Source organism: Diceros bicornis, chromosome 16, assembly GCF_020826845.1.
Source record: "Diceros bicornis minor isolate mBicDic1 chromosome 16, mDicBic1.mat.cur, whole genome shotgun sequence".
NCBI classification, from domain to species: domain Eukaryota; kingdom Metazoa; phylum Chordata; class Mammalia; order Perissodactyla; family Rhinocerotidae; genus Diceros; species Diceros bicornis.
This window is the reverse complement of record NC_080755.1, coordinates 13,436,125-13,464,117: the sequence shown is the minus strand read 5'-3', so window position 1 is coordinate 13,464,117 and position 27,993 is coordinate 13,436,125. Positions and strand designations below refer to the sequence as shown.

Here is a 27,993-nt window from a genome sequence, read left to right as displayed (position 1 = left end):
GTGACGACAGAGGAGGCCAAGAAAAAGAAAGGCAGAAATGAGAAACAGAGAAAAACTGAATCCTAAAGATGTTGTTTGAGCTCCTAAGTCAATATACATATTAATCTAGAACTTCTGTTTTTTTCAGTTATACAGTCTAATAGATTTCTTCTTTTGGTTAAGCCAATTTGAGTTGAATTTTCTGTCCTTTGAAGTAAAAAGGTCCCAACTAATATAACATTGTTTTCATTGTTCTGAAAAAATAATTTTAGAAAGGAAGAGGATGGAAGTCACTAGAGAGTAAATTTAAGTAACATACTTAATTATGAGTCAGGAATTTGAATTAGTTAGGATTGCTTTCAGCTTCACGTTACAAAAACAACTAAATAAGAAGGATCTAAAAACAACTTAAACAAGAAGGATATTTATTATCTCATATAAAAGAAATCTAGAAGCAGAGAAGCAAGGAAGTACCAGGGTTGGTTAACTCATCAGTGCAATGATATCATTGAGGACCCAGAATCCCTTCTATGTAAAAGTTGGGGCATAGACTGGGAAAAAGTGGGACCCTGAGACTTAGAATGAAGACATTTGGGTAGATTCAGATAAATCTGAGACACTTGAACCCTGGTGTCCCCCTTAGAGTCTTCTTTTTTTTAATGTACAGTGTTGACTAGTCCTTCCTTCTGTTTTTTTTTTGAGGAAGATTGGTCCTGCGCTAACATCTGTTGCCAATCTTCCTCTTTTTTCTTTTTTCTCCCCAAGCCCCAGTACATAGTTGTGTATCACAGTTGTAGAGCTGTAGCTCTTCTACGTGGGATGCTGCCTCAGCATGGCTTGATGAGCGGTGAGTAGGTCCGTGCCCAGGATCCGAACCGGTGAACCCTGGGATGCCGAAGAAGAGCATGTGAACTTAACCGCTATGCCACCAGGCCAGCCCCATATTCTTCTTTTTTTGTTTCTTTCTTTTTCTTTTTCACTAACTTCTTATGTTAAAATAGTTTAAGACTCATAATAAGTTGCAAAAGTAGTACAGAGTTCCCATGTACACTTTGCCCAGTTTTCTCCAACGATAATATTTTATATAACCATAGTACCTTGTAAGAAGTAGGAAACTAGCATTGGTACAATACTATTAACTCAGGTACAGACCTTATTCATATTTTGCCAGCTTTTACATGCACTCTTTTTTTTTGAGGGAAGTGTACAGTTGTATGAAATTTTATGATATGTGTGGATTCAAGTAACTATCACCACAATCAGGATTCAGAACTGTTCCATCACCACAAAGAAACTCTTGTGTTACCCCTTAACAGCCACACCCTTTCCTCAGCTCTAACCCCTGGCAACCACTGATCTGTTCTCTATCACTATAATTTTGTCACTTCAAGAATGTTGCATATTTGGAATTATATAGTATGTAACTCTTTGAGATAAAGCCTGTGAGATCCATCCAAATTGTTGTGTGCATTAAGTTTGTTCTTTTATTGAAAAGTAGTATTTCATTCCCCTGAGCTGTCTTTGCCAATCAAAACACTCCTTTTCCCCATGTCTGAGGAGACTAGTCTTCCGGTGATTGAAGACCCTGTAGTGAATTCATCTGAAGTAGTTCCTTGTCTGACCTGGGAGAAGATAGATTATAAAACCCCCCCAAACTGCAAAATTTTGCAAATTTATATTGTCAAAGACCTAAGACTATGTGTGGGAGTGGATTCTACAAGTGCTAGACAAAAAAGAACAGAACTTAACATCGGGCTGGGTCGAATTTATCAACATGGGAGCCCTTACCAGAGTTTTCAGACACAATGTGTAGCTCAAGCAGCAGGTCAGCTGACTGAAAACTGGACTTAATGGTGGTTTACTTTTCAGTAGGTGGAGATGCCAAAACTTCCCTGATATAATTTCAAGGAAGGAACTCAAAAGCTTCAGGAGTAGGAAAAATTGTCCCAGAGGACACTCTCTTCACTAAGATATTGAGAAATGCATTGATGAGGGGATCACCATCGTCTTTAAAAAGCTCATTGACGGCTGCCATCTACAGGTCAGGGATGATAGTGGGCAATTTCATCATTGAAACAGGTTCCTTGATTTCAAGCCAGAGTAACAGAGGCCAGGTGTCAGTGCTTAACCACCAGAGACTAGGTAAATGCACTTACTAAAACGGGCGATAAGACCAGAGTGGCAGTCAGATATTTTAACTCACATAGATCTTTGGTAGTGGCTATTAACCACAGTGAATTAAATAGATGGGCACCTTAAGTAATTTTTGATCTACACAATCAGAAAAACTCTAGCCCTAGTAGGCAGAGATCTGTTTTGAGTCACCACAGTGAAGAGCCATGGCTTTCCATCCAGTGTATGGAGTGGTAAGCCATTTCACAGGTCCTTGAATGAAGAGGAGGCTAGGTCTTCATGAGAAAGGACCCTGTGACACAGCCAAAAATTTATCCTATAACTCCCCCACCCTTTTTCTCCCCAAAAGGTATCAGCAGCCATTTTCCAGAGTGAATGGGCACTAGGGAAAGGGAAATTTCATTTTTAGGAATTCCTATATACTGGCTATGAGTATGCCAATCCTTGTGGGCACCCAAGAAGCCACTGGAATCCATTGGTCAGAGTGGTAGCTTATGGCGGTCACATGGTTAATCCAGTTTTGGCTCTAGTACATTCTATAATGATAACCACAGTTAGTTCCCTAGTTTCTGAATGCCGAGTTGGAATAGACATACTTGGCAACTGCAAGAATATGCACATCGGCTCCCTGATCTATGGAGTGAGACATAACAGTAAGAACGTCCAAATGGAAGTCTTGTAACTGCCCTTCTTACTGAAACAATAAACCAAAAGCAAAACCACATCCCTGGGGGAAGTGCAGAGGTTAGTGCCGGCATCAAAGACTTGAACATGCAGAGAGAGTGATTCATATCACCTCCCTATTTAACTTGCTATTTAGCCTGCAAAGGAAGATGTGTATTATTGTAAAGTTAATCAGGTAGTGACTCAACTACAGCTACTGTTTCAGATGTGGCCTCTTTAATGGAACATATCAATATGCAGCTCCAGCTATCGCAGCTGTTATAGTGGCAAGTGCTTTTTTCTCAGTGTTACTTGACAAGTATCATTACAAACATTGCTTTCACCTAGTAGGAGCAGTAGCATAAATTCAATGTCTTTCCTCAGGACTATGTAAAGTCTACTGCTCTCTATCATCATTTAGTTTAGAGAGACCTTGATTGTCTTGCCATCCTACAGGACTTCATGCTGGTCCATTATAGTGATGACATTATATTGATTTGACTTGGTGGGCCAGAAACATCAAGAATCCTAGATGCCTTAATAAGACACATGCATGCCAGGGGATGGGAGATAATCTCCAAGAAAATTTAGGTCTCATCACTTTGGTGAAGTTACCAGGAGTCCAGTAGTATGGGGCATATGAGAATATCCTCTCTAAAATAAAAGGCAAGTTGCTGCGACTTGCCACTTTAACTGCTAAAAAAGAGGTAAAACACTTGGGCATCTTTGGATTTTAGAGGCAAGATATATCACATTTGTATTGCTCTGTCCCATAAGCCAGTTTTGAGTAGGTCCCAAAGCAAGAGAAGACTCTGCAGCAGGCCTGGACTGCAGGGCAAGCTTCTCTGCCATGTGGGCCATATGACCCAGCAGAGCCAATGCTGTTAAGTATCTGCGACAGATGGAGATACTATATGGATCCTCTGTCAAATGTTGATAGTAAAATCCCAGTGTAAAACTCTAGGGTTTTAGTGCAAAATTATGCCCTCTTCTGTCAGTATTTTCCCTTTATGAAACAGCTCCCGTTTGCTCCTGCGTTGTGGTTGAAACTAAATGCCTGACCATAGAATACCAAATGAGATATATGCTTTGAACATGTGACCAATATATGGTGCTCCCATAGTCATAATTGATAGGTTCAGGAATCAAGGGTTTGACATGGCTCTTTTCACTATCACACTAATAAATAACTACCCTGGAAAAATTTTTTGATTCTCATTTCTACAACTTTGTGTTTTACTGGTTTAAAGAACTTATTTCCCAAATGAGGAATGTTTGTACCAGAGGACATTAAAATATTTCCACTGAATTGGAAGTAGAGACTGACACTTGAATATTTTGGGTTCCTCAAGCCACTAAACCAACAAGCAAAGAGAGAATTACTGTATTGACTGAGTGATTGGTCCCAATTATCAGGTGGAAGTGGGATTCCTGCTACAGAAAAGGTTAATAAAGGACAGTTTTTGGAATCTAGAGATTCTTTGGGGCACATTTTCATATTGTTTACTTATGTTCCAGTAAAATTTAACGGTAGCCTACATGCATTAGTTAGGTTTCTTCAGAGAAACAGAAGCAATAGGATGCGTATATATATATATATACATCTTTATATTATATATATTATTATTATATTGTATTATTATTATATATAATATATAATTTTATACATATATATATAAAGAGATTTATTATAAGGAATTGGCTTATCTTATGGAGGCCGAGAAGTCCCAAGATCAGGAGTTGGCAAGCTGGAGACCCAAGGAGAGCTGATGTGTATGTCTGAGTCCAGAGGCTTAAGAACTAGGAAAGCCAATGGTGTAAGTTCCAGTCTGAAAGTACTACAGACTCAAGACCCAAGAAGAGCCGATGTTTCAGGAAGAGTCCAAAGGCCAGAAAAAAAACTATGTCCCAGTCGAAGTAGTAAGGCAGGAGCAGTTACCTCTTACTCAGAGTTTTTGTTCTATTTAGGTCTTCAGTTGATTGGATGAGGCCCACTCCTATAAGAGAGGGCAATCTGATTTGGCCAGCCCTTGGGGTCCAGTGGTTAAGATTCAGTGCTCTCACTGCTGCAGCCCTGGATTCTTTTCTGGGTCAAGGAACCGCATCACTTGTCTGTCAGTTGTCATACTGTGGTGGCTACATGCTGCTGTGATGCTGAAAGCTATGCCACCAGTATTTCAAAAACCAGGAGAGTCACCCATGGTGGACAGGTTTCAGCAGAGCTTCCAGACAAAGACATACTAGGAAGAAGGATCTGGCTACCCACTTCCCAAAAAATTGGCCATGAAAACCCTAAGAATAGCAGCAGAGCACTGTCTGATAACAGTTTCTGAAGGTGAGAGGATGGCGCAAAAAGACCGGGCAGGGTTCTGCTCTGCTGTACATAGGGCCACTAGGAGTTGGAATCAATTCGACAGTACTAACAAGTCTGCTTTACTCAATCTGCCTATTCAAATGTCAATCTCATCCAGAAACACCCTCACAGATACACCCAGAATGACGTTTGATCAAATGTCTGGGTACCCCATGGCCCAGTCAAGTTGACACACAAAATTAACTATCACACTACAACAACCCACTAAGGACTGAGAATGAAGTCCTTCAGGAATGAAGATTTGGAACACCTGCCTGGTATGGGACTCTAATCAGTTGATGTGCTGGCTGGGGGAAAAGGAAATATGGGCTATGTAATGGAAAGAGGGAGTTATAAATATCAACTACAGCCTTATGACCAGTAATAGAAATAAGGACAGTAACAGCTATGCTGATTTTCTTCCTTTCTTACATTAGTTTCCTAGGGCTGCTGTAAGAAATTACCAGAAACTTGGTGGATTAAAACAACAGAAATTTATTCTTTCATAGTTCTGCAGGCTACAAATCCAAAATCAAGGTGTTGGCAGGGCCATGATCTTTGAAGGCTCTAGGGAAGAATCTTTCCTTCCTTCTTCCTAGTTTCTGGTGGTTGCTGGCAATTCTTGGCATTCTTTTTTTTTTTTTTGTGAGGAAGATCAGCCCTGAGCTAACATCCATGCTAATCCTCCTCTTTTTGCTGAGGAAGACCGGCCCTGAGCTAACATCCATTGCCAATCCTCCTCCTTTTTTTTTTCCCCCCAAAGCCCCAGTAGATAGTTGTATGTCATAGCTGCACATGCTTCTAGTTGCTGTATGTGGGACGTGGCCTCAGCATGGCCAGAGAAGCAGTGCGTCGGTGTGTGCCCGGGATCCAAACCCGGGCCACCAGTAGCGGAGCTCGCGCACTTAACCGCTAAGCCACGGGGCCGCCCGGCATTCTTGTCTCATGGGGCATCACTCCCATCTCTGCCTCCACTGTCATATGGCCTTCTTCCCCATATGTCTGTGTGTCCAAATCTCCTTTTCTTGTAAGGACACCAGTTATTGGATTTAGGGCCCACTCTATTCCAGTATGACCTCATCTTAAGTTGATTACGTCTACAAAGACTCTTTTTTCAAATAAGGTTATATTCAAAGGTACGGGGTGCGGGAGTAGTTAAGACTTCAACATATCTTTTTGGAGGCCATAATTCAACATGCAGCACTTGTTATGTATAAAACCAATTATTTTTCTCCTTCTTATTTCCCTATTTTTTTTATTGAGGTATAATTGATATAACATTCTATTAGTATCAGGTATATGACATAATGATTTGATATTTGTATATATTGCAAAATGATCACCACAATGTCTAGTTAGCATCTGTCACCATATATAGTTATAGAATTTTTCTTATCATGAGAACTTTTAAGATCTACTCCCTTAGCAAATTTCAAATCTGCTATATATATATATATATTTTTTTTGTGAGGAAGATCAGCCCTGAGCTAACATCCATGCCAATCCTCCTCTTTTTGCTGAGGAAGACTGGCCCTGGGCTAACATCCGTGCCTATCTTCCTCCACTTTATATGGGATGCCGCCACAGCATGGCTCGACAAGCAGTGCGTCCGTGCATGCCCGGGATCTGAACCGGCGAACCCGGGGCCACAGCAGTGGAGTGCGTGCACTTAACTGCTTGTGCCACCGAGCCGGCCCTGCAATGCAGTATTCTTAACTATGGTCACCATGCTGTACATTACATCTCCATGACTTATTTATTTATTATTTATTTTTTTCTTGGTGAGGAAGATTAGCCCTGAGCTACCATCCCTGCCTATCTTCCTCCACTTTATATGAGATGCCGCCACAGCATGGCTTGACAAGCTGTGTGTTGGTCCGTGCCTGGGATCTGAACCTGCAAATCCTGGGCTGCTGAAGTGGAGCGCGCAAACTTAACCGCTACGCCACTGGGCCGGGCTCCTCCATGACTTATTTATTTTATATCTGGAAGTTTGTACCTGTTGGCCCCCTTCACCCATTTCACTCATTCCCCAACCCCACCTCTGGCAACCACCAATCTATTCTCTCTATGGGCTTGTTTTTTTTTTTGGCTCCCACATATAAGTGAGTTCCTACAGTATTTGTTTTTCTCTGTCTGACTTATTTCACTTAGCATAATGCCCTCAAGGTCCATCCATATTGTTGCAAATGGCAAGATTTCATTCTTTTTTATGGCTAAATAATATTCCATTGTATATGTACACCACATTTTCTTTATCCATTCATCCATCAATGGACCCTACTATTTTATATAAGGAGTGTGGGTGGTTGTTTGAGCCTTCTCTCTTTATTTTTGGTCAGTCTAGCAAAATGTCTGTCAATTTCGTGGGTGGTTATTAACTTTATAATGTAGGTTAGAGGGTATCCAGGAAGGATTGTGGCTGAACTAGAAGTGGAATTATCTATATGGTAAGGGACGGGACTTTGTGCCTTCTCTTTTTGGGGATAAGGGGTGAAGGTATCTTCATTTTAAGTGGAATAGTTGCATCCTGTTAGGCAGATGCATGATGTTGTTATGCGGAAGTTTAAGTATGGTGGAATGGTGAGAATGGTGCTGAGTACCCAAAAGGGTAGACTATTCCTGTTATTAGAGAGACTAATGACAAACCAACTGACAAGAGGAGAAGCCATTTTTTGTTTCCTGCTTCTGATGGAGCTTCTAGCAGCTTCGGGTTTCTACTCAGGCAGGGCAGTTCCAGGGGCTGCAGTGGCAGAGTGTGCCCTGCACTCATGGAGCTCTGACTTTGGCAGTGGTAGTGACAATGGTAGGCAACTTTAGGCTCCTGGTCCCCTGCAGCTTCAGTGTGAGTGTCAGCCAGCTTCCGGGCTCCTGGCTTACTGCAAAACAGCAGCAGTTCCAACCTCAGCAGCCTCAATGGCACAGTGATCATGGAGGTAACATCGTTTTCTCTTTTGCTCCTCTAGCCCTAGGGGTGGTGTTTCCCAGTAGTTATTAATCCCTTTTTGCTTCTGCAGCCCTTCCAACACTTTTGCAAACAGTTTGCTGTATTAAATTCCTTCTGTTTGAATACTTAGAGTGATCTATGTTTTCCTAAGTGGACACGAGCTGATACACCTTTCTTCTTGGGCACCCAGCGAAGCTACCCTTTTTCCTCCCTTTTAGTTAGATGTGACTGAATTCTAGATGATGAAATGTGATTGAGTGATATATGGTATTTTGGGGGCCAAGACTTTTGAGAAGTGAGTATGCTCTCTTCTACACTTTTTCCTACTTTCATAAGCTAGACTTGGATAACTTTAGGGGATGGTGGAACAGTATGAGTATCTGAATCACCATGTGGAGGAAAGCATTAGGCTATTATATGAATGGGAAACAAAAATTGTATCTAAGCCTTTATGTGTTTTGGGGTCTATCTGTTACAGCAGATAGTGTTACTATACTAAAGTTACCCTCCAAATATTACACATTTTTTGTAGACTGTAAAGCAGCCACAAATTCATTCATAGTAGTAGAATAGCAGGTGAATAGCAAAACTACTTCATTTCTGGGGCAAGGATTTATTTATTTTATCTTACTTATGGTTGGAATGAAAATCTTACTAGTTTTGAATGACTCTAAATGTTTCAGAACAGATGGGCAGATAAGCAAACATATGTGCAAAATGACTGGGTTCTAAACTTGACAGACTCATGTATGACATAGTGGTCTCCAAAGTGGGGTGCATCTCCTTTGGAGAATACCAATTTAAACATGTATGGATGCAGAAGATGATCTACTGGAGTGAGGAAAGAAAGTATGAAAGTTTTCTATATATATCTTATCCTCTTATAATTTCTATTTTTGAGTATGTTTTATTACATATGTAATATGGTAGTACATATATAATTTATGAATAAATAAGTACACCTATTAGAAGTACATGTTCAAAAATTTTGTACTGAAAGGATGTAGGATCAAAAACATTTAGAGACCATTGGCAAACTGTATTGATTTAAGGGCCTTGAAACAGTCTTAGCAACATGATATTGTCATAGATTCACAACATATTTAATAAGGGATGGATAGATAAGAAAGTGTTTAATATCGAGAAATACATCCAGAATTAGATGGGTTATCATTTTTAGCTCTATCTCTTAACTTCCTCTGTAATCCTGGACAAGTTACTTAGTCCTGGTCTCATTTTCTTAGCAAATATGGGGATTGGGCTAATTTGAGGTTTTCACACTGTGCTCAGTGGTACTCCAGAGGTTTTGACGAGTTTCTGTAGAGCCCTTGCAAAGGTAGGAGGAAGGAAAGACTACAGGCAGGCTCCTGCCTTGCTATATTGCTTCATCTAGAGTAACTAGCTCCCTTTATAGATCATATGCACAGCGAAAGAACAGAGGGTTTGGGGTGGGGGGAGAAAGAAAAGAAAACCACTGGGCTAGATCACCTCTTAAGAACCTTTTCCATTTTAAGGGTAAATAAAATTCAAAGTTACAACTAATCTCTGGTAATAAGAATAAAAGCCATGTCTTAATAAGTATAAAACTTCCCGGATGAGATAAACACAATTAAACATGTGGAAAGCCATTATTAATATGTGTTTGATGTAAAACGCAAGGTTGCACTATTGAGTTTAACATCTCAGTTGGCCTCTACTTGAGTAACTTACTTTACAAAGTCAACCACAAGTATAGCTGTGCAGTGGCTATATTTTTTTCTAAAATCTTTTTATCAGCTTATTAATTCATATGATCAATTTAACTGGTTAACAAGGAAAGAAGAAAACCAGAAAAGATTCCAGAGAGAGAAGACAGAGTTGGCAGAGTAGGAATACTTAACAGCGCCCTTAATTGAATAGTTGCAGTTGAGTAGCTCTGGCAACAGCACCTTTAAAATTTCCAAGATGAAAATGTTTGAAACAAACTAGAAATTTGGCTGGCCTATTTTGAGCAAATATTTTAACTGTTTAGTTTCGAAAATTAGCTCTCCTTGGCCTTTGGGACTCCATGTTGGCATTTTCCTGTTACTTCTATTTACATGAAAAATTAAGAACATTTTATTGATTTCACTACATAATAATTCATTGGTTACATTTTACATTCCCTTTCTTTCCACTTGATTATTCGATTCTGTTCGACTATTCCCCCCTACCTTGACTCAGGAAAAGCAACAGTGTGCTAACAACAGTGTGCCAGCATGCGTGCTGGGCTGTGAAACAGTGGTTTTAAATCCTACACAATATATTGTCCTTGAAGTACTATCAGCCAGAAACCACTCTCACAGTCCTCTTATTTTTCTCTCAAGGTTATATTTTGTGATTGGGGCAGAATTTTGTCGTGAGTGGGGGAGTTATCGATAGGCAAGGTGCTTGTAAACTCTTTCCCAGGAGCTTGCGTTGTTGGGAGTCTCCTTACCACCCTGACTCCGCATGAAGGCGAGACACACATCATTCAGTACCATTCTGCTCAGCTTAAAAACATCACTAGTCAGCCACTCTGATTTGAAATGTTTCCAATTTACACTTAATTTATGCTATAATCTATCCTATTCCCTGCCCGGTTAAAAAAGAAGACTACAACAACACGGAACCCAAATTCACACTTAGTACACCCAGGTACACTAGAACTCAATGGAAGACTGACTTCGTCATAGCTACCGAGTTTCAGCAGCCTGGTTCGCATCCCCATCCTCACTTCCTCCGCCTCCACCTCCAGGCCGGCGCGACGGAATTCCTTCCCCGTCCTTTCCTTATAGCCAATGGGGCGCGCCGCACCAACAGTAGGCGACAGCTCCAGGGAACCGCCCCTCCGTCGCCCCAGTCTGGGGCTGGGCGTCTACCCCATTTTTTCCGGTCTGCGCGCATGCGCACTCTCACTGGGCCCTGGAGAGACGCTTAGGCATCGATTTTCCTCTCCTTTCTTTTTCCGTCGCGCGGCTCACCAAAACCGTTCCCCCTTTACTGTTGCTGAGGAGCCCTCTGCTAGTCACGCAGAGGAGGTGCTGCTCCGGCCTTGGGCGCGGCAGTACCCGGATGTGGAGCCGCTCTCGCCAGGCGAGGACTCTGTGGCGGGGCGGAGCGCGGCGGCGTGCGCGCGGGCAGACAGAAGGGGGCCCCTGGGCCCTGGCGCTCGCCGGACGCCGGGAGGTACCACCGCTGCTCACGGGGGAGGCGGCGGCGCCGGCGCTGGGGAGCCCGTCCCGGAACGGGGAGTCAGGGGAGGAAAAAGGCCGGCAGTTAACCTTGCTTCCTGCCGCCCTCGCCGTCCCCCCCGGGCCAGCCTCCCCCGGCCCCCTGCGCTCCCCGCGCTCCCGGCCGGGGGAGAGCGTGGTTTCCTGGCGGCCGTCGCTGTAGCCCGGCCGGGGAGCCCGGAGGAAGCGGGGGAGTCCCCGCCCACGGCCCCCTCCCCCCTGCCCGCCTGCCGCCGCCGCCGCCGCCGCCTCCGAGCCGCTGCGGTCTGGCCTCCAGTCCGAGCAGGGGGCGCGGCGGCGGCGGCGACGGCTGGGGAGCGGCTGTGGGCTCGGCGGGGACCGCGCCGCCGGCCCCGTGAGTTATTCCCACGTCCCCCTGGGCTCGCTGCCGCCCCCGCCCCCGCCGGCGCCGCGAGTCCGGCCCGGGCCCAGCTCCCTCACGGGCCCCCCGGCGGCAGCGGCGGCGGCCACCGCACGGGCCCCGATGAGTAACTCCCGGAATAACCGGGTGATGGTGGAAGGGGTCGGGGCCCGGGTAGTGCGCGGCCCAGACTGGAAGTGGGGGAAGCAGGACGGCGGCGAGGGCCATGTGGGCACGGTCCGGAGCTTCGAGAGCCCCGAGGAGGTGGTGGTGGTGTGGGACAACGGCACCGCCGCCAACTACCGCTGCTCCGGGGCCTACGACCTGCGCATCCTGGACAGCGCGCCCACGGGTAAGCGCCGGCCACCTGGCCCCGGGCCTGCGCGCGTGGGGGGAAGGGGCGAGGCCGGGGTGGGCGTCCGGCCGCCTTGGAGAACCTTGCGGTGGAACGCCTCGGCCGCAGCGCCCGGCTGGAGTAAGCGGAAAGGGAAAGAGCCAAAGAGAGTTTTAGGTTCAATATCTAGTAAACAAAAACTTGCCTAAAAGACTTCCCTCCCGCCTTCCCCAGTCCCCAAGGGAAATGATGGCAGTACCATCACAGAATGCTTTCAAGCCTGGAAGGCACAAAGCAGCGGGGAGACAACAGACAGTTCCCTTCCTCCTCCTCCTCCCCCTCGTCCTCCCCCTCTAGGGAAGGGGTCTGGAGGGGCCATTGAAATTAATCAGCCTCTAAGTGATAACTGTCTGAAGGGAGGCTTGCCTTGCCATATGGTGTTCACTTGACCGGTTACAATTGCTGAGGGGCCTTTCTTACCTCAGATTTGTTGAGGTTTTTTTTCCTCTGTCTTTCTTACTCTAACACGTAGAAAGACTTGAAGTTCAGTAGCCTAGTGCTACTTGGGCCCTGTGGAATGATTTTTCTTCTGAATTGTTTCATTTTATATTTTTATACCAGTAGAGGGAAAAACAGTCTAAGCTGTTGAACCATTTCTTTGTGTTAAATACTTCTTCCAAGTGGAAGATAGGCACAGGGGACACCTGATATGTTTTTTTGTTAACATCTTATTTCATTTGTAAGGTTATGTCAGAGACTTATCCATTAACACAGCGATGAGTCAATGTCCTTGATTCACAAAATTTCAAGGATATTTGTTATTGACTGTAGAATTTTTATGTAGTCTGATAAACTGAAGGCTTGCTCTCACAAAATAAAGATCTAATTTATTTTAATGGAATTCATTTTCAAATAGATTTATCCTTGATATTCTATTCACTAGAAAATAGTTCAAATTTAAGATTTCATACTTTTCAGAATGCATAAATAAGCTCCTTCTAAGGCTTTATGATTGAGTTTGACAAAGCCTAACAAATCCTGAAATGGGTACGTAGTTATTGTTAGCAATAAAAAGGAAATTAACAGAAGCCAAGTCAGTTTTTGAGTAGGTAATTCATAGGATTATGTTTCTTAGCTGGCTTTTTAAACATTGAAAAGGATATATGTACAGGACCAATAGAAAAGATTCAACAGTACAAAAAGGAGGCAGCCATTGTTACTAGTTTCTTGGGTATTCTTACAGAATACTCTGCATCGCAAACATATATATTAATATACTGCAAATCTACCACCCTTTTAAAGCCCAAGTGGTAATAAATTATATTCTCTTCTGCACTTCTGTTTGTTAACTTAATAAAACATATTAGTGATTGTTCCATGTTAGCACTTATAGGTCTACCTTATTCTTTCATAGCTGCATAGTATTCCAGTGACTGGATGCAGTAATTTATTTAGCCAGTGCTTTGTTGATGGTCATTTATATTGTTTCAGGTCACCTTATTTACAATGATGCAGTGAATAAATCTTTGTACCTAGGTCCTTGTGCATATGTGTTGAGTACTTCTGAAGTGGAATTGCTGCATCAAAGGGTACACATATTTGGGGCCGTCCCCGTGGCATAGCAGTTAAGTGCGTGTGCTCTGCTGGCTTGGGTTCAGATCCCGGGCGCACACCGAGGCACCACTTGTCAAGCCATGCTGTGGTAGCGTCCCATATAAAGTGGAGGAAGATGGGCACGGATGTTAGCCCAGGGCCAGTCTTCCTCAGCAAAAAGAGGAGGCTTGGCATGGATGTTAGCTCAGGGCTGATCTTCCTCACCAAAAAAAAAAAAAAAAAAAAAAAAGGGTACACATATTTAGCATTTTTATAGATGTTGACTAATTGCCCTGGAAGACATTTTTTACCAATTTACACTCCTAGCAACAATGTATGAGGCATATGCCTGTTTCTGCACACTCTTAAAATTTCATCATGCTGGTTCAAGCTAAAGTTTGACCACAACTCACTAATTTGAAGGCATCTTGGGATCAGTAATTGTAGGTTTATGGGGAAACTGAAATATCTTTCCAGGGTAAAGGTAAAGTGTAACATCCTGTACCACTGATTTTTGAAGGGATGTTAATGTTATCTATATGTTTTGTAGTATGGAGTTTATCTGTCATATAAATATTCATTATCTTGTATAAAAGCAGGTGTTTTTCAGAGGTAATTGTTTTAAAATCTTAGTTTAATTTACAAGATAATTTTACACATTATTTAATTTGTGTGTAGCAATTCATCTTGTTCATCTGATTCTTTTAGCAAACATTTTGAAAGCATTTCTAGATGTAGGATAGCCTTATGAAATGCTTGTTGAAATGTATTTTAATTTCTATGGCTTAATTTCTGCAGGTTTTCTTTTTTTTTTTTTAAAGTATTGAACAAATCACAAACCCTTGGCTCTGGTTTTGCTCCAGAACTATAATACTACTTTCAGTGTTTTTCTTATCTTTTTTCTTCAAAATATTTAATAATTAATGTCCATTGGCATTTTATTACATTCTCAATATTTGCTAAATATATTTATTATATACAGTACTTGATATTTATTTATATAATAGTTAAGTAAAAAAATTTAACCTTTCATTTGGAAATAATTTCAGGCTTACAAAAAATTACAAAACTAGTAAAAAGAGTTCCCTTCTGCTCTTCACCCACTTTCTTCAAATGTTAATTAACATCTTACAAAATACAATTATTAAAACCAGAAAAGTAACATGAATACTATTAACTAATCTACAGACCTTATTCAAATTTCACCAGTTGTCCCACTAATGTCCTTTTTCTGGTCTGGGATTCAATCCAGGGTCACATATTGCATTTAGTTGTCATTTAGTCTCCTCCAGTCTGGGCCAGTTTCTCGGTCTTTCTTTGTCTTTCATGACCTTGACGCTGACCAATAATTTTATAGACTATCCCTCAAATTGAGATTGTCTGATATTTCCCCATGATTAAATTCAGATTATGTATTTTGGGCAAGAATATCATAGATGTAATGTTTTGCCCTTCTTAGTGCATTATATCAGGAGGTATAGGCTACCCATATGTCTCATTAATGAGGGTGTTAACTTGGCTAACTCACCAGCATTTTTACCCACCATTGCTTTGCACCTTTAGTGCAATGCCAACATGAAAAAGGCAAATAATGTCTTGGTATTGTTATGAAAATACTTTTGACTTCATAAAACCCCTGAAAAGGCCTTGGGGACAACCATAGGGGTTTAAGAACCACAGTTCGAGAATTACTGCCCTAGAGAGAATCTCCCATTGGGCATCAAGAGGCTTGTATAAGAATATTCACAGGAGTGTTGTATGTAAAAGCAAAAAGTTGGAAAAAACTTAAATGTGCATAACAGGAGAATGAATAAACGAACTGTGTGAATTTATACAATGGAGTTCTGTACAGAAGAGAAATTAATGTTAAGCAAATAAAGCAGGAAAATAAAGTTTCTTGAAAAAGAAAACCTACGGTGTGTTAAAATGCACAACAATACTATTTATTGTTTAGGGCAGGGTTTCTCAGTTTTGGCGCTGTTGTTCTTTTGGACTGATTAGATGATTCTTTGTTGTTGTCCTTTGTATTGTAGGCCAGCATCCCTGGGCTCTACCCACTAGTTGCAGTCATGATAACTCACAATATTTCCAGACATTGCCACAAATCCCCTGTGTGGGCAAAATTGCCCCCAACTGATACTCATTGGTTTAGGGATATGTACATGTGTGGTTAAAGTATACCAAAAAAGTAGTGATAAATGCCACGTTCAAGGGAGTGGATATCTTTATGTTGAAGGAAGTAGAGTGCAGTTGATGAAAGTACCTCAGGGGCTATAACGATTTTGGTAATGTTTTATGTTTTAAACTGGGTGGTGGGTGCATAGATGTGTTATATTTTTATGCCTTTTTGTGTGCTTGACATATTTATAGTTAATTTGAAAAAGTCTTAATGATATTTACCAGAGGATAACTGAGATTGTCATTCTTTGTTCCTTACTTATACCTGCATTATATGAACAGGAAATTTATTGCGGTATGTTTGGGAATTACAAAATGGGTGATGTTTAAAGTAAATTCTGTGCAACTTTTCTGAGAGTTCAGGATTCTACAGTGGTTGGGTCATTGTGAATCTTTCCCTTATTGCGTGTTGGAGATTTTGTCTGAGGGTTGTATGTGGGGTCTGTAGTATTTTGGCATATAAGCTTTATTTTTTTTCTTTCAGATAACACACGATAAGTTTGAATTTATGGTCTAGAATAGTCAAACCTTGAGAAGAGGATCATTTAGTATATATTTGAATGATAACACTTCTATCCAGATATATTTGGTCAGTTTGTAGTGAGCAAGAAGATTGTGGAAATATATGTATGTTATTGTTGAATTAGTTTGGAGTTAATTTTGTGAAGTCTATTATTAAGTAGGCATAGTTGACCTTTTATCTTTTAGGTAGTGATTTTACAGGATTTGGGGAGAAATGTGTTTTTATTTAACGCTTGTTCTGTGGTCACTTGACTATAGTGTTGTATTGTTCCCAGGGAAAGAGTCGAGAGAATGATTTTGGGTTTCTTTTTTTAAAATTATTTATTTATTTTTCCCCCCAAAGCCCCAGCAGATAGTTGTATGTCATAGTTGCACATCCTTCTAGTTGCTGTATGTGGGACTCAGCCTCAGCACAGCCGGAGAAGCGGTGCGTCGGTGTGCGCCCGGGATCCGAACCCGGGCCGCCAACAGTGGAGTGCGCGCACTTAACCGCTAAGCTACGGGGCCGGCCCTTATTTTGGGTTTCTAATTGAGGTTCTTTCTACCCTCTTGGGTATGGATAACAGAAAGTTAGAGGGATTAGGTTTATTCAAAACTGGCTTCCAGTATTGTTGGTCCAGGCTGTTTTGGGGGCAGTTCTTTGTCCTTTTCTTCCACCCCCTAGCTAAGAGTGCTTTTTAGGTCACATGTGGACAGACTTCTCAGATGTCAGTACTCAATTGAAGGTCTAAAAGTGCTCACCCTGGATAAAAAATGAAATGAATTAATAACCCTTAGCTTTTCCTTTCTGAGGCCCCCTATTTCTCTCCCGGTTTGTTTCTAGAACTACAGGAGAAAAGAGTATTATAAGGGGTCAGAGCCTTAGGAAAAAAACAGGACTTATGGGAACAGTGTTTAGGAAATAGGATGCCAGACCTAAAAGGGATGAAATGTTGTGAGATTTTTCTTGCTGATGGCACCTGTGGGGAAAACTTGATTTTTTCTTACCGATCCTACCTATTTTAAAGACTTACGTAAAATGTCTTTCCCTTTTTATCTCTGTCTGCTAAAACAATGTTTTAAGTGATGAAAGTCCATCAAGTTTTAATACTCCCTGTAGATTGCAGCTTGGTTGAGCTGAGGACCTCAAGAAGGCGAGTAACCCCTGTATCAGTACTTCTCAAACTGTAGTAAGCACACAGATTACCTGGGGACCTTTAGAAATGCAGATTCTGATTCAGTAGGTATGGGATTCCGTGAGATTAGTTCTCACAGGTTCCCAGGTGATGAGATGTTGCTGGCTCATGGACATACTTTGAATAGCAAGATGCTAAGTGACTACTTGTCACTTGAGATGCCCAGGCTCTTTGTTGTCTCCTTTTCCCCTCAGCTGATTCCAAGCCTTGATTGTTTGTTGGTAATACATGTCTTCAGTTTTAGAGATTGATGTTATCGGGCAGGGAGAAGAGAAGAGTGTGTACATCTGAAATAAAGGAACATGAAATAGCTTTCTAATATATGTATTTGTTTGCAAATATAACACTATCTTAATATATATTTCTGGTTGTATACTTTACTGCTTTATCCCTCTGGTTGGATTAGATATATTTTTTTTGGATGTGTTTCCAGATAGCCACTCACCAGGGTCTTTCCTCTACTTTCTTTAATTGCTAGACAATGTGATCCCAGTGCACTCTATGCTTCTATCTGTTGCCGTAGGTATGCTGTGTTGTAATTGTCTTTTACACTAGATTGTTAGTTTGAGAGGAAGGAGTGTGTGTGTATGAGTGAGTGATCCTTGTATCTCCATTTTCTAGCAGTTATGGCTCTGAACGAATATTTTCTGAATAAAGTGCTCTTTTCAAAGAGCTTTTGATTCATTTGATTTAAGGTTAGATAAATATTATCTTAAAACAGGTAAAAGGAAACTGAGAGATTAAGAAACTTGTCCAATCATAAAGCTAGTGAATGGCAGATACAAGGACGAACAGTCAGTTCACGCTTTTCCCTCTCTCTCATTCTGTCTTCCATTTATAATATAGTAGTTCAGAAACGTCACCATTTGTATCACTTTTCCTGAGGGAAAATTGATTAGGAAACTTAAATAACTTACGCTAGTCTGTGGTATGGTTATTTGATTAACTTATTGTAATACTATTGTTGGACATCAATGGTTTTTCTGTTTGTGTGTGTATACAATCTGTAACAGGAGGGGCCGGTCCGGTGGTGCAAGCGGTTAAGTGCACGCACTCCGCTGTCGCGAACCGGTTCAGATCCCAGGCGCGCACCGACGTACCACTTGTCAGGCCATGCTGTGGCGGTGTCCCATATAAAGTGGAGGAAGATGGGCATGGATATTAGCCCAGGGCCAGTCTTCCTCATCAAAAAGAGGAGGATTGGCAGATGTTAGCTCAGGGCCGATCTTCCTCACAAAAAAACAAAAAAACAAAAAAAATAGTCTGTAACAGGTAGTTCATTATATATAATTATATTTAGCCTCCTTTAGAAAACATATCAGTCCTGTGAAAGAGAGTTTTTGCTGTCAAAGCAAGTAATTGAACTGCACGTGAGGCTGTCAGATTCTCCAGCTCCAGCTGGTCAGCCTTTGCTATCATGGTATTGTTTTTTTACTTTATTGGGGTTCTTAATCTTTTATGTTTTCTTTGTTCCAAACAGTGGCTCAAAGTCCCAGTCATCCTGCACTCTTGAAGCCAAGCTCTGCACTTGGCAGAGGATATGACATTGTCATATCTACTAAACTATCAGATCTTACCCAATATTCAAATTACTGAAATCTCACCTGTTTATAAAGCTTCTTTTGTTTTACGAGGAAAATCGGCCTATTAATATTTATGTTTGTATGTGTGTGGTCAGGGGCAGCCTAGATAATTACATTACCTGGTGTGGGAGAAAATTTTCAATTAGAGGTTAGAAGCCAGCTAGCTGGCTTTTTCCTTTAACTATAAAATAAATGGATTAGATCAATTTAAATATAAATTTTCCTCTAGCTTTAAAAATTTGATTTGATGTTAATAGCAATGAGCTAATAACTATTCACACAGCTAACTCACAGCTAACCCAGGAAATACAAATAAAAAAAAGATATCTTTAACCCCAATTGGATTGACAAAAATTAGAAGTCTAAAAATAGTATGTATTAGGGCCGGCCCCATGGCTTAGTGGTTAAGTGAGCGCGCTCCGCTGCTGGCTGCCCGGGTTTGGATCCCGGGCGCACACCGACTCATCACTTCTCCGGCCATGCTGAGGCTGCGTCACACATACAGCAACTAGAAGGATGTGCAGCTATGACATACAACTATCTACTGAGGCTTTGGGGGAAAAAATAAATAAATAAAATTAAAAAAAATAAAAATAAAAAAATAAAAATAGTATGTATTGATAAAGAATATGGGGAAATTAGAGCTCTCAAGTTATCGAGATTGTACATTGGTACAACTACTTTGAGAAGCAATTTGGCAACACCTTGTAAACTTTGAGAATGCACATATCCTGCAACTGAGAAAATTCTAGGTATTTTTCTATGAGATCTCAATCACACATCCATAAAGAGACATGTATTAAGAAATTCATTGCAGTATTTTTTATAAAAGCAATAATTTGGAAACTACTAAAAGTTTATATGTAATGAGTATATTATGTTACATGCATCTCAGACAATAAAATATTAGCAGTTAAAATGAAAGAATTAGCCAATATTTACCAAATAGGTTGTGAAAAAGTAGGTTTCAAAGGGACACTGTAGATAATACTGTGTTTTTTATGTAAATTTTAAAGAAGACTAAAAATTATGGAAAAATATATGTAGAAAAAGGATAAATGCTAAGACTGAAAGGATCTAACCTTCAGGGTGGTATTTTGGTATTTTGCTTCTCATCAAAATATTCTTTTTCAAAAAATGAGAGCAATGTGATTTTTCTTCATTGTTTTTGAAAATCTTGGTTTAATATGTTAGTAAATCAAGTCTGATTCTAAGTTCAATTTGTTTCCATTCTTGATTTTGCTTAATGCTATAGCTTTTAGGAGACCTCACAAAGATAGATAATACATTTCAAAGGGAAGAGGTGCATTTCTGGTGTATGTATGCTGGTTATTAAGCTCTTGTCTCTTGGCTTCAAAGCCACCTTCTGTACTCTGCCATGTGAGCCTGGGCTGAGACTCCGCACATGATATTTCCCCTTTGCTAGCTGGATGCCTGGTGGCTCTGCCAATAGGGCATGCTGGAAGGAGACTGGAGGGGGAGAAGGGACTTGTTCTTTCCTGTTTTGTTTGCTCTTCCTGTCAGTATCATCTCAGCAGGATTTCAGTATCAGTATTTGATTCCAGTTTGCTTATTTCCAACACCACCAGAAACAGCCTCCATTGTGCCACCTCCTCCTCCCCCTCCACCCCAGCAACACCAGCACCAGCACGATCCCTCTTTAAAGATCTGGATCCCTGCCCTATGGGAGCCCTCCTTTAAGCCTCTTGCATTGTAATAATCCCATTTTTTTCATTGTTTCCCTATTTCTAGAGGTGGTGGATTGGTTTCTGTCTCCTGATTGAACCCTTGACTAATACAATGTGTTTACCAAATCTCAATCTTATTTTTCTATCCTGTTTACCAGTTAAGTAAAAATTTTCATTGAAATTTAGCTGATAAATTTTCATTTTTTCTGATGCTAATCATTTCTTACAAATGAGTTGGAAGGTGTTTCATTTTTATATTTTGAATAAATGAATTAAAAATCCACTGAATTTAAAATGAAGTAAAAAACTATTTTCTTTTAAGGATGCAGATGTGAGAGTTTATTGGTGATACACATTGCTTCAGCATTAAAGACCGTGTAATGATGGAAACATATCCAAACAGCAGTTTTCACATTGCTCAGTCTAGTTTCTTTTGGATAGCATTTATTTTCTCATTTATTGTCAGACATCATTTTTACCTGGAAGGGACAGATTAAATGGGTATAATTAAAGAAAAAATCTCCTAAAGAGCATAACACTAATGACTGCTTTTCATCACAGAAAATGTGTGCAATTTTGGAACACATTATCATTTTGTAAAAGAAAAATATAGAACTCATTCTTAATTTTGACTCTTAAGCACTTTGTCTCAAGATAATCAACAATGTGTGGTTTTGTATCATTAGTATACACCCCACAAATCTGATTAACTAGGCACAAAAAGCTGCAGCATGTCTTAATGTGCCAGAGGTGAGCAGCAATGTTAGGCCCTCATGCTCTCACCTCCCACTCACCCTCAGTATACCTTGTGTTCCCTGTGTGACATGTGATTTTTTGTGGGGACCCACTGAGGGTGCTAGTGTCAACTGACTAATTTACAATGAGTAAAACCTAATTTCATTCTTAGATTTTTAGAAAAATAAATATGAAAGTAAATGTTGTAATGAAAGTTAACTCTTTATTCAGAATGCTTGGGACTGAGTTTATAAACTTTTGAATTTTAGAACTGTAATATGATGTGTTTGCCACATAGTACATAACTAACACCCATTTTGAGGTCCACAGCAGCCCCTTGTAATCAAATACAGTAATATTTCTGCAGCGAAGCATATGAGTAATTATACTAAAGGGATAAATAAAAATTACATACTGTATATAGCCTGTTGTTTGTTCAGATCATGGTTTAGCACTAAGTGAGTTTGCTGCTAATTTATTAAAAAACTTAAGAGTGTTTGGATTTTGGAATTACAGATAAGAGATTGTGGACTTATATTATTTTCTCTTGCATTTCAAAGGATCATCTTCTGTGTCTCCTGGGTCATGTACCTCACTTTGGAAACCATTGCTCTAAGTCAGTAAGCAAGAGCTTATGCATTTTAAGTACCTGTAGGAAAATGGCTTTTTTGGATTATTCCTCCTCATTCTCCTCAACCCATTTCTTTACTCACGTACTTGTGTATGTCCCCGCACTATTTAGCTTGCCTCTTTTACCATCGTGTCTGGATTACAGCAATTGAACCATCTCCTCAGATGGAACTAGGAACACAGCAACAATTTTTATCTTTGTAAGCCCATAGATTAGCTCTATGTAGAGTAGATAGGTTCCTGTAAAATAGTCTGGTACTTAAGTTATCTTTAAAACTTGGTTTCTGAGGGAAAGTTGGTTCTGAATTCTAAACCACTGGCTTATAAATGAACTTGTAGAACTCAACTAAGGTAAGGTGGGGTTTAAATTAGTAGAGGAGCTAATGGAACATAGCAGATAGTCCAGACATTCACTTTTGGCTTTGGAATACTTCTTTTTTAAGCACATTTACTTTTGTAGATACTTGCTTTGGTTAGAATTAATTTATATTCTCTAAGCACACTCATGATGTGAGTGTTTGGTTTTCTCCAGGGGTGGATTTATGTTCTTGATGATAATTTTGTCCCTAAAAAAGCAAGAAATGGAGTGGAAACCTTTTGATATTAAAATCATTATTTGAATTTTGGGAGTTTTGCAGGGCTAGTGATAATAATTCATGAAATCTTGGGATTGTGATATCTCACATTATGGTGCCTCGCTTACCCCTCTCCCCCAGTCTCTCTTCATGGAGTAGTGGAAAATGCACCAGCTTAGTAGGGAAATCCAAGTATTTGTTCATTCTTGATTTTATCAAGTGGGCCTGTTAACTAGGAGAATGGACTAACATTTACTGAGCTCCAGTCATGTCAGGCACTATGCTAAGTGTTTTACATACTTTATCTCATTTAATCCTCATAAAAATGTTATTCCATAGCCTTCATTTTACTGGTGAGATAACAGGCCATGAGAAATGAACTAACTTGCCTAAGATTTCACAAGTTGATGGTGGAGATTCAAATCCAGGTTTGCCAGCACTCCCTGGCCCCCCAACTTTATAACAGTCTCTTTGAGCTTTAATTCTTCATCTGTAAAATGAAGTTGGAGTAGGTCAGGGTACAGAGACAGGTGTTTTGCTTCTAAAATGAAATAATGAGTTTTTACCAGTTAGCATGAAAAAAAATTAAAGTGGATAAAATTCTTAATTTTGTTTGACTTTATTACGTTTCTACCCCTATGTAACAAGTGCTAGATATGTTACTAAAATTGCCAATTGTGTGCCTAATTTGACACCTTGTGTCTTTTGTTGGGACTGTGTGGGGCATGATGCAATTTTATTAAGCAAGCTTGTAATAAAGGAGAGTAGCAAAGCCTGCAAAAATAGAAAAGAGAATAACTTGTCCAACAGAAAAGATACGATGAGGGAGTTGTAGATTTTGGGTGAGACATCTTCAAAGACATTTTCTTAAGGCATAACAAGAGTTGGATGGAAGTAGATGGTGTTTCACTCTAATACACTATTGAAATTAATTAAAAATAGATAATATTTTTAATTTTTAAAACATTTCTCTTTGAGATTTATTTGAATATTAGAATAGGATTTAATAACTTGTATTTTGAGTTCGGTAGGTCAGATGGGGAACATGATGCCCTAGATATGTAACTGTTTTTCATATAAGATCAGAATGAAGTAGGAAAACACCCTGGTAAAGTGAAGAGCATAAGAGGCCAAGCTTTGTAATCAGACCCACCTGGGTTTGAATTTTGGCCTGCCACTTGTGTTGTGTGACTTCAGGCAAGTTACTTCTCTGAGCCTCAGTTTCTTCATCTATAAATGGGGATAATAATGCCTACCTTTTAGTATTGTTAGGAAGGTTAAATAAAATGTATGTGAAACACCAAACTTGATACTAATGAATAGTGGCCAGGATTATTAATAATAACAAACCTATTTTTATTAATTTAGTAATACTCAAGAGTAAGGAATGTGGAGTATACCAACCAGCTGGCAGGTCACAAAGGCCTCACCCTAATTAGGAATTTTAATTACACTCGAGACAGTTTCTAAACCAGTAAGTAGTTTGATGGTTCAGGGAGAATAAGATGCATAGTCTAGTTGGTTAACCCTCTTTAATCTCTGTAAACTTTTTGTCCCATTGATTTAGGGTTAAAGTTGAATGAATCCGTAAATCAGAAATAGGATTTCTTGGTTGGTTGAATGACATCAACAAACAGTTTTGCCACAATAAGTAATTTAGTTTAAACACTGGTTAATGACTTGTAAATTATTTTTTAATGTTAGGTGAAATCTTTTAATTAGGGCGCCATACTAGTCTACTAGGGATGTTTATTTTTTATTTAAAAAATGTTTAAAAATTTATTATATAATATTTAAGATATCCAAGTAGATACGTGATTAATAAATACCTGCAAATCCATCTAGAAATAAAGCATTACTAATATATTTCAAATACTCTGTGTACTTCTTCCCAATTTCATTCTCTTCCTTCCTCTCCTAAGGTAACCACTATCTAGAAATTAGTTATTTCCATGGGTTCTTTACATTTATGCTATATTTTTATACATCTGTAAACAATATATAGTACTTTGCGACATTTTTTATTCTTGTATAATTGAAAAATTCAGCATTATGGTTGAAGGATTCATCCATGTTGAATTTTGTGGCTGTTGAACATTCATTTTAGGTATTCCATTGTATACCTAATGTATGTTTCCACTCTCTTGTTAATGAACAATTATATTGTTTACCTTTTCTTTTGGTGTTACACAAAGTGCTAATTCAGATACTCTTGTTCCATGTTGAAGAGCTTTGCAGAGTGAACTGCTTGTAGTGAGAGCTCTTTCCGTCATCTTTTCTATCTAGAAATTTAACATTTTACTTAAATAAATCAGTGCTTTGTGAATTGGAGCTGTTTTCCTGGCTTTCTTAAGAACACGTGGTTATTGATCTTGAGTAGCATGTTTTACTGTTCTCATAAAATTTTCCAACAAAAAGATTTAAGCAATGTAAGTTCTCTAAGTTATTGAATTTAGGCGAGATGCCATTAAAAGGTAGAGCAGATGGTCATTTGAGTATTAGTAGAATGAGTCAAAAGCTGTCGTCAGGTGGTTCATTTAACGGTGGCAGATGTCTTCATAAAGCTTAGCCAAAGGGAAGGAGCATTCACTTTCTGGTCAATACCGTATTCTATAGGAAGGAGAAAAAGCACTAATAGGTTTAGTTAGGGAATTAAGTTTTATGAAATGAAAACTTTAAGGAATAACTCTTGCCAGTGCTAAGGAGGTTTAGACTAGGAGGGAATGGTTTTAGATGGGAATGAATTGGGTGGATGTAGTAAGGGGAAACAAAAAAGCTACCAAAGTAGGAGATCAGTAAAATGTTGGCCTTGTTGATTTAATGCCCTTTCTCCTGTTTTATGTTTTCTTTAAATATCAACTTTTGTTTTAAAGTCAATTAATTGCATTCTCATTAAAAATTCCATAGTGCTCAGTTTGGTGGTGGAGTGGGTTGCTTTATTTACTTTCTCTAGTTCTCAGCATTGGTCTGTTTCACAGCTGTTTAGTAGCTTTGTTGGCATTTGAACTATGGGAACCAAGAAAGGATTTGGATGTGCTTTTGTGTGCATTAATGGTTTCCCTGAAGTATTCTTTAAAACCATGAATCGTAAAAGGTTTTTTGTTTTTTCTTTTTTTTACCAGTTATCATTGTGTGTTTAAAAGGTTCCTTTTAAAGAATGCCTCTACTGAGATTATGAGCTCATGAATGTTATCACTATACTTTGTGGAAAATGAACTTTGAGATGAAAAATTTATAAAACTGGACTTTTTCTCATTTTGGTCAGGTGGGGAGGTGGGGATACATTTTCTCTATGCCTTTCATCAACCAGCTCTTATTTGAGGAGCTGTGCAGATAGTTTAGGATAAACCCCTACCCCTGAGTGCATAGTGGATACCAATTTGTTTAGTGCGTTTTACTTTTTGTGATGACATAGGAGACCTATTTTAGACCTTGTTAAGAAACTTAACCGTGGTGTGGACATTCACTATTACTGCTATTTGATATTAATTATGATGTTTTTGGTCATGGTGCTTTCCTGTGGTAGAACAGATTAGACTTCAGGCCTGTGGCAATGAGGAGTGTACTTAGGTAAGGTATGTATTGTCTTTTCATAAGCATGGAATAGCTCAGTTAGTGTAAGGGTTAAAAGAATAAAAACTTCTAAGTAGCCGTTACATACCAAATTGCTAAAGCAACTATTTGCAAGTTGGTTTCTCTAACTATTTACTTAGAGTCCCTCATGTTTTTATTTTAGCTTTTATTTTTTTTTCCAGTTTTATCATGTATATTTTTAATAAACTTTTAATTTTAGAATAGCTTTGGAGTTACAGAAAAGTTGTGAAGACGGTACAGAGAGCATTCATATACCCCACACCCAGTTTCCCCTACTGTTAACACCTTACATTAGGATGGTACATTTGCCAGTATTAATGAACCACTTTTTTTTTTTCTTTTTGCAGGGAAAGGTTCACCCTGAGCTAACATCTGTTGTCAATCTTCCTCTTTATTTTCCTCCCCCAAACCCTAGTACATACTTGCGTATTCTAGTTCTAAGTCATTGTAGTTCTTCTATGTGAGCCACTGCCAAAGCACGGCAACTGACAAATGGGTGGTGTGGTTCCACGACTGGGAGGCGACCCTGGGCTGCTGAAGCTGAGAGTGCCCAACTTGAAGCACTAGGCCATGAGGGCTGGCGCATTAATGAATCATTATTGATAGGCTATGGTTAGCTAAAGTCCGCACTATCTTCAGATTTCCTTATTTTTTTACCTAGTGTCCTTTATCTGTTCCAGGGTCCCATCCGGGATTCCACAGCACATTTAGTCGCCATGTCTCCTTGGGCTCTTTTGGCTGTGGCTGTTTTTGCCTATCATATATTTTCGCAAATCTTTTCCTCCAATTTATAATTTCCATTTCTCATTTATGTGTTGTTTTCTGATGTATATAAAAATTAAATTCTATATTTAAATATATCAGTATTTTCCTCAGTGATATCTTCTGCTGTATTTATACTTAGTTCTTCCCTACATCACAATGACTAAAATGTTTACTTATGTAACTTTTTTTTTTTTTAATTTTTTGTTTATTGCAGTAACGTTGGTTTATAACATTGTAAAAGTTTCAGGTGTACATCATTGTACTTCTATTTCTGCATAGATTACATCATGTTCACCACCAAAATACTAGTTACAACCCATCACCACACACATGTACCGAATTATCCCTTTCACCCTCCTCCCTCCCCCCTTTCCCTCTGGTAACCACCAATCCAATCTCTGTCCCTATGTGTTTGTTTATTGTTGTTATTATCTACTACTTAATGAAGGAAATCATACGGTATTTGACCTTCTCCCTCTGACTTATTTCATTTTGCATTATACCCTCAATGTCCATCCATGTTGTCACAAATGGCTGGATTTCATCGTTTCTTATGGCTGAGTAGTATTCCATTGTGTATATATACCACAGCTTCTTTATCCATTCGTCCCTTGATGGGCACTTAGGTTGCTTCCAAGTCTTGGCTATTGTGAATAACGCTGCAATGAACACAGGGGTGCATGTACCTTTGCAAATTGGTGTTTTCAAGTTCTTTGGATAAATACCCAGCAGTGGAATAGCTGGATCATATGGTAGTTCTATCCTTGATTTTTTGAGGAATCTCCATACTGTTTTCCATAGTGGCTGGACCAGTTTGCACTCCCACCAGCAGTGTATGAGAGTTCCCTTCTCTCCACATCCTCTCCAACACATGTTGTTTCCTGTCTTGTTAATTATAGCCATTCTGACGGGCGTGAGGTGATATCTCATTGTAGTTTTGATTTGCATTTCCCTG

General features: G+C 39.7%; 1 protein-coding gene across 3 annotated transcripts in view; it reads left to right on the top strand.

Moving 5' to 3' along the window:
* Positions 1 to 11,765: 11,765 nt before the first annotated feature.
* MIB1 (MIB E3 ubiquitin protein ligase 1) overlaps positions 11,766 to 27,993 on the top strand; it is a 118,039-nt gene continuing 101,811 nt past the window's right edge. The window contains exon 1 of one of the 3 annotated variants that reach the window (XM_058556825.1): positions 11,766 to 12,018. In XM_058556825.1, coding sequence (XP_058412808.1) covers positions 11,790 to 12,018 — 229 coding nt within the window. In that variant the 5' untranslated portion in view covers positions 11,766 to 11,789. The remainder of the gene's footprint in view (positions 12,019 to 27,993) is intronic. The other 2 variants (XM_058556824.1, XM_058556823.1) reach the window with 2 other exon arrangements.